Source organism: Muscardinus avellanarius (assembly GCF_963383645.1).
Source record: "Muscardinus avellanarius genome assembly, chromosome: 4".
Taxonomy (NCBI): Eukaryota; Metazoa; Chordata; class Mammalia; order Rodentia; family Gliridae; genus Muscardinus; species Muscardinus avellanarius.
This window is the reverse complement of record NC_137789.1, coordinates 129,566,061-129,572,060: the sequence shown is the minus strand read 5'-3', so window position 1 is coordinate 129,572,060 and position 6,000 is coordinate 129,566,061. Positions and strand designations below refer to the sequence as shown.

The 6,000-nt window shown below is 46.7% G+C and overlaps 1 protein-coding gene across 1 annotated transcript in view; it reads left to right on the top strand.

Annotated features, from left to right (window-relative positions):
- Positions 1 to 369: 369 nt before the first annotated feature.
- Positions 370 to 6,000, top strand: part of PIK3AP1 (phosphoinositide-3-kinase adaptor protein 1) — a gene marked incomplete at both ends in the record, with an annotated part of 149,763 nt that continues 144,132 nt past the window's right edge. The window contains 2 exons of the mRNA XM_080694843.1: positions 370 to 434; positions 1,966 to 2,026. Of these exons, the coding sequence (XP_080550969.1) occupies positions 370 to 434; positions 1,966 to 2,026 (126 nt within the window). The remainder of the gene's footprint in view (positions 435 to 1,965; positions 2,027 to 6,000) is intronic.

The following is a 6,000-nucleotide window of genomic DNA, read 5'->3' as shown; positions in this document are numbered from 1 at the left end:
AAGCATAATGAGCCTGTGTCACGAAAGCTAACAGAACTTTCACCCCTGGCCTCTTCTACCCACGCTTCCAAAGCACGATGACCAGGCCAGACCAGCGCAGATCTGGAGAGAGCTGGCTCTTTATTCTAGGTCTGCTCACGTCCTCCAAGAATGGTACCTCCCACCATTTTTGTTTGGTTTTATCCTGCTTAATAATAAGTCTCACTAAGTATCTGAGGCTGGCTTCAAATCTGTGCGATCCTCCTGTTTCAGCCTCCCCAGCGGGGATTACAAGCATGCGCCACCACGCCCGGCTGGGGTTTGATTTTTAAATGAGGTGGTCCGGTTAGGTCTCATGGAGAAAGGGAAATCTGAACCAAGATGTGAAGGATGAAAGTGAGGGAGCCCGTGGGGGAGAGTGATCCAGTGCAAGGGGTCCCTGCCGTGTGTTTAAGGTACGGAGCGTGGGCCAGGGGCTTTAACAGCAAATGGAGAGAGAGCCTTTGGGCAGAGAAGACTGAGCAAATCATGCTCACCCGTCCATGGGGCTCCAGGGGGATGGTTCAGCAGGGGACCCTAGTCCAGCTCCTGAGCTGGGTCTTTATGGGGGCTCTGTAGGGCTTTTGCAGACACTTGTCACGGTCGGTGCTATTAGGCTTTCTTGTCCTCAGCCTCCTCTGTGGTTGAGACCACGGCAGGTGCTGCAAGTGGAAGTTGAACTTGAGAGTCCCTGGGGCTTCCTGAGGTCTGGGGTGGAAGGACCCATGGGAGTAGGTCACAGTTGGGGAAAGCAGTGCCTCTTACCAAAGCACTGGAGGCTCACCGGTTATCCAGGCTACCCTTCCGATGGCCTCCTTGTTCTAAAAGTAGCTTTATTGGAGTATATTCACAGGCCATGCAATTCACCCACTAATTTATTTATTCATTTTTGGTATTGGGGATTGAACCTAGAGGCATTCTACCTTTGTCTTCTTATGGTCTAATCCTTTGGTCTTAAATTCCCTTCCACTGAAGGGCGAGCACTATTCTTCCACTGAAGGGCAGGCGAGCACTATTCTTCTATTTTCAGAAAGGCATGCTTGCTTATTAAAATCCCGGAGAATCTTGGCGTCTTGTCCTTGAAAGAACCTTGGGGATCAAGATAGAGTAGAGCCATGTGTTGACCTGCAAGAACTTGAGAAGGCTCTCAGACCTTGTCCTGCTCCCTTTCTCCAGGGTCCTCAGACATCCAGGTCCATCTGGCATTCCTGGACTTACAGCGCCATAGGTCTAGAAAAGGACTTTTACCTTTTTTGTGATCCTAACCCTGTCTGATCCTTGAGGTCTCTCCACACTCTGGCCAAGTCTCTAAGTTTGAAAACTTTTAGGGAGGAAGGTCCTCAGGGGCTCATTCCCTATCCTGGGCACCTTCCCTATTTCATGTCCTCTTTAAATATGGTCCCATTCAAAGGTGGGGTTCAGGTGGATGGGGTGTCGGACTCACCTGCTGGCTAAACAAATGGTTCGGGTGGGTATTTCGAGCAGCTCCTCAGTACTCCCTCTCTTTTATTTTCTCGAATGGATTCTGAATCATTCAGTGACGTCTTTCTCTTCAGTCACTCTGTTTCTTCCCTCCGCTGTGACTCCCCACTACCGCCACCTACCCCCTTCCTCTGCTTGTATTCATCCCTTTCTCCTTCTGTAGCCAAACCTATTCTTTGAGCTTTACAAGCACAAAACCCTTTTCTCAATTCTGTCTAGAGGCTTTCTGGACTTCTCGTTTGTTCTTGTGTTGAGTTTCTCTTACTACACAAAAAATGAGAGAAATGATTCACAGGACTCATGGGGCGGTGACGTACGGTTAAAGGAAGGGAATTATCATTGAAGAAAGGGGTGTGGCCCACACAAGGGGGGATGCTATCAAAGCATCTAGGCCTGTCTTATTTCCCCAGCACGTCAGGGAGGAACTTGAGTTTTGGGTTTTTTAACAACTTTCCCGGTTGTCAGTTTCAGCAGCATGTCGATATTCAGGAAGATGGTGGACTTCATTGTCCTTCTTTATATTGAGGCAAAATTGGTCTAAGTCAGTCACACTACAAGTGACCAAATAGGTTGTGATATAAACTAGTCTGAGTCACCAACCACTTCCTTTCTCAAATGCTTTGTGTGTGTGTGTGTTGCGGGGGGGTACTGAGGATTGAACCCAGCCACTGAGCTACATCTCCAGCTCCCTTTTTTATTTTTTCTTGGTACTGGGGATTGAACCCAGGGGCATTCTACCTCTGAGGTATACTCCCAGACCTTTTTATTTTTTATTTTGAAACAGGCTATCACTAGTTTGCAGAGAGTCTCGCTACTTTGCTGGGGCTATCTGTAAATATGCAATCCTTTTGTCTCAGCCTCCCAAGTACTGGGATTACAAGCACGCACCACCATGCCTAGCCAGCCTCTTTTATTTTATTTTGGGACAGGGTCTCACTAAGTTGCTCAGCCTTCTTGGAACCTATTATCCTCCTTCCTTAGCCTCCCCAGTTGCTGGGATTATAGGTGTCTACCACCCCATGCCCCGCTCTTCTCAATACTCTTGCTCAAAGGAGTTTGAATTTAACACTAGAACTTCAGGAATGAGCCATTGTAAATAGCTGTTTTTCTTTTTGTTTTGTTTTGTTTTTTGGTGGTACTGGGGTTCCTGGAAACCCTTCTACCTCCGGGCTACACTCCCAGACCTATTTTTATACTTTTTTATTTGGAAACAGGGTCTCTTAAGCCAGAGCACTCAGCTGGCTTCGAACCTGTGCGATCCTCCTGTCTCCCCCTCCCAAGCTTGGGGATTACAAGCGTGTGTCACCAGGCCCGGCCTTAGCTGTTTTTCATGTAGAGTCTAACACTTAATTAAAAAAAAAAAATTTCAATTGTATTTTTTTTGTGTGTATGATACTGGGGATTGAACCCAGGTGCACTCTACCTCTGAGCCATACCCTCAGCTCAATCTTATTTTTTATTTTGAAGCAGGGCCTTGCTAAGTTGCTGAGACTGGCTTCAACTGGAAATCCTCCTGTCTCAGCCTCCCAAGTACTAGGATTATAAGTGTGTGCCACTACACTTGGTTCAATTGTGTTCTTAAGACTTTTATTTTAGAACAGTTTTAGATTTTCAGGAAAACTGCAAAAAGAGTATAGAAAGTGTCTCTTTATTCCACACCTACTTTTCTGTATTATTAGCATGGCATTTTAAGTAGTTTATACTTTATTCAGATATCATTAGATTTTATACAATGTCTTTTTTTTCTTCCGTTTTAGGATTCCATCCCAGATATCAGATTACATTTAGTAGTGTTATCGCCTTAGACAACTTCTGGAACCTCCTGGGATTTTCTCTGATTTTCCTTGTTTTTGATGCCTTTGATGGTTTTGAGGAATATGGGGAGTGATTGTGGGAATGGCTCTCAGTTGGCATTTGTCTAATGTCTTTCTGGTTGGTGTTTGGCGATGGGTTTTGGGAGGAAGATCTCAGTGGTCAAGGCCCATCCATTCACGTCACATCCTACCAAGAGTATAGACTGTCAGCATGATTTGTGGTGATTGATATTGACCTTGATCACTGGGCTGAGGCAGAATTTTCTAGATTTCTCCATTTGGGAAGATACTCTTTTCTTCTTGATTTCCATACTGTGTTGTTCAATCTCTTTGTTAAGAACTCGCTATGCACATCCCATGCTAAAGTTTTGCTCTACCTTCTTTTGTTGTTGTGAGGTGCTGGGTATTGAACTCAGGGCTTGCACAGCTGGGCAAGTGCCTACTCCAGCCCACGTCGTGCCTTCTGGAGGGAGAGTTATCTACATACGTTATATGGGGTTCTTTTTTTTTTTTTGGTGGTACTGGGGTTCCTGGAAGCCCTTCTACCTCCGGGCTACACTCCCAGACCTATTTTTTATACTTTGTAATTTGGAAACAGGGTCTCCTAAGTCAGCACGTGCAGATTGCTTCGAACCTGTGTGATCCTCCTGTTTCTGCCTCCCAAGCACGGGGATTACAAGCGTGTGCCACCACGCCCGGCTTTTCTTGACTTTTAAAATAGAATATATTGAGCCGGGCGTGGTGGCAGATGCTTGTAATCCCAGTACTTGGGAGGCTGAGACAGGAGGATCACGTAGGTTCGAAGCCAGCCTCAGCTACTTAGTGAGGCTCTCAGCAACTTAGTGAGACCCTGTTTCCAAATAAAATATAAAAATAGGTCTGGAAGTGTAGCCCAGAGGTAGAATGCCCCTGGGTTCCAAACCCAGTACACCACACACACACACACACACACACACACACACACTATATATATATATATATATATATATATATATACATATATATATATATATATATATATATATGTATATTGCTGGGTGTGGTGGCTCACGCTTGTAATCCCCGTGCTTGGAAGGCAGAGACAGGAGGATTGCGCAGGTTCGAAGCCAGCCACGCTGGCTTAAGAGACCCTGTTTCCAAATTAGAAAAAAAAAAAAAAGTATAAAATAGGTCTGGGAGTGTAGCCCGGAGGTAGAAGGGTTTCCAGGAATCCCAGTGCCACCAAAAAATATCTATATCTATATCTATATCTCTCTATCTCTATCTCTATCTAAATATATATATCTTAGAGGTTAGGAGCATGGGCTTTGGAGTCGTTTTGATCTGCGTTTAAATCCCGGTCTGGTACTAACAGATCTTGGGCAGCAGTTTATCTTTGATAAGCTTTAATATTAATGTGTATAAAGTAGAGTTATTGACAGCATATACTTTGTAGTATTCTGAGAATTGAATGGGAGAATGTACCTGAACAGAATGCTCTGAAGAGTAACTGGCATGTGGCCAACAACCGGTGCTGAATTACAATTTGAACCTTTCTTGACAACTAAGTCTTTAATGAACAAGTTCAGTGACATGCTGTTAACAGAGGAACAGAAACCGATGGCGCAGGAGCCATGTCCAACGCCTGCTCTCTTCCTCAGTGAGTCCAGAGCCGGTCAGGAGCCATGTCCAACGCCTGCTCCCTTCCTCAGTGAGTCCAGAGCTCGTCATCTTAAAAATATTGCCTTACTTTTTTTTTTTCCAAAATGGCGACTGAGGGACACAGCACCTCTCAGTAGCTGAAGTAAATAAAGTTTAAATACGGAGAAAGCAGTGTCTAAATCAACAAAACAAATACATACCAGGAACCAAAACACATCCTGGTACCTCGGCGGAACCCTGAACTTGAACAAGAAGAACAAAGATCGGACACGGGACCTGCTGCAGATACAATCTGACCGCGGACCAGAACGCTGAGCCGCGGGCTGCTTTGGCAGCTGTCCAAGGAGCTGCCTGCCCGATATTTCCACGGCAAGATAATCCGGGAATAAAAACGGACTTAGGACCGCATCCTAAGCAGCGAGCAGCACCCACCAGAACTCTGTCTGCCCACCAGCGACCGGATCACATCGGCACAGAGACTCACACGGATTCCTGCACCAAGACAGGTACCTGAGGGCGCCCTAGTAACTGGGGTCCTAGCGTGTGCGCAGTCGCAGTCTCAACCCCCCACCACGGGCTCAAGCCTCAGAGCACTCTCCTCGCGCATCCTGCCTGTCCCCTACTAGTAATCAGTGCCTGTACACTGTCCTCCTAAATTGGAGCCTGCTTCTGTGGCTAACCCCTGCTACCTTGCCAGAGCCTACCCTCCAGGCTGCAAAAGCACTGGGAGACCCGGAAATCTCCTTGGGGCACCCCCAGCCTCTACGTCCCGCGGGACGCAGAGACCATTGCTGGACACCGCACACTGGACCCTTGAGCACCTACCCTGCACCCCTGGCCCACCGCGGGGTATTCCCAACCTCCTGGTAGCCAGATGCTTAGTTCTAAGTGAGAACACAGCTCAATACACCTTGGAAGAACATACCAGCAGCAATAGACAGCTGCACCCACTCTCACTAGGGTCCAGTATTAACAGTGCATCCAGCCTGCACTCTTGGAATAGGCAGAGCTCTGGCAGTAAGTGTGGCCACCCAGGAACCAGCAT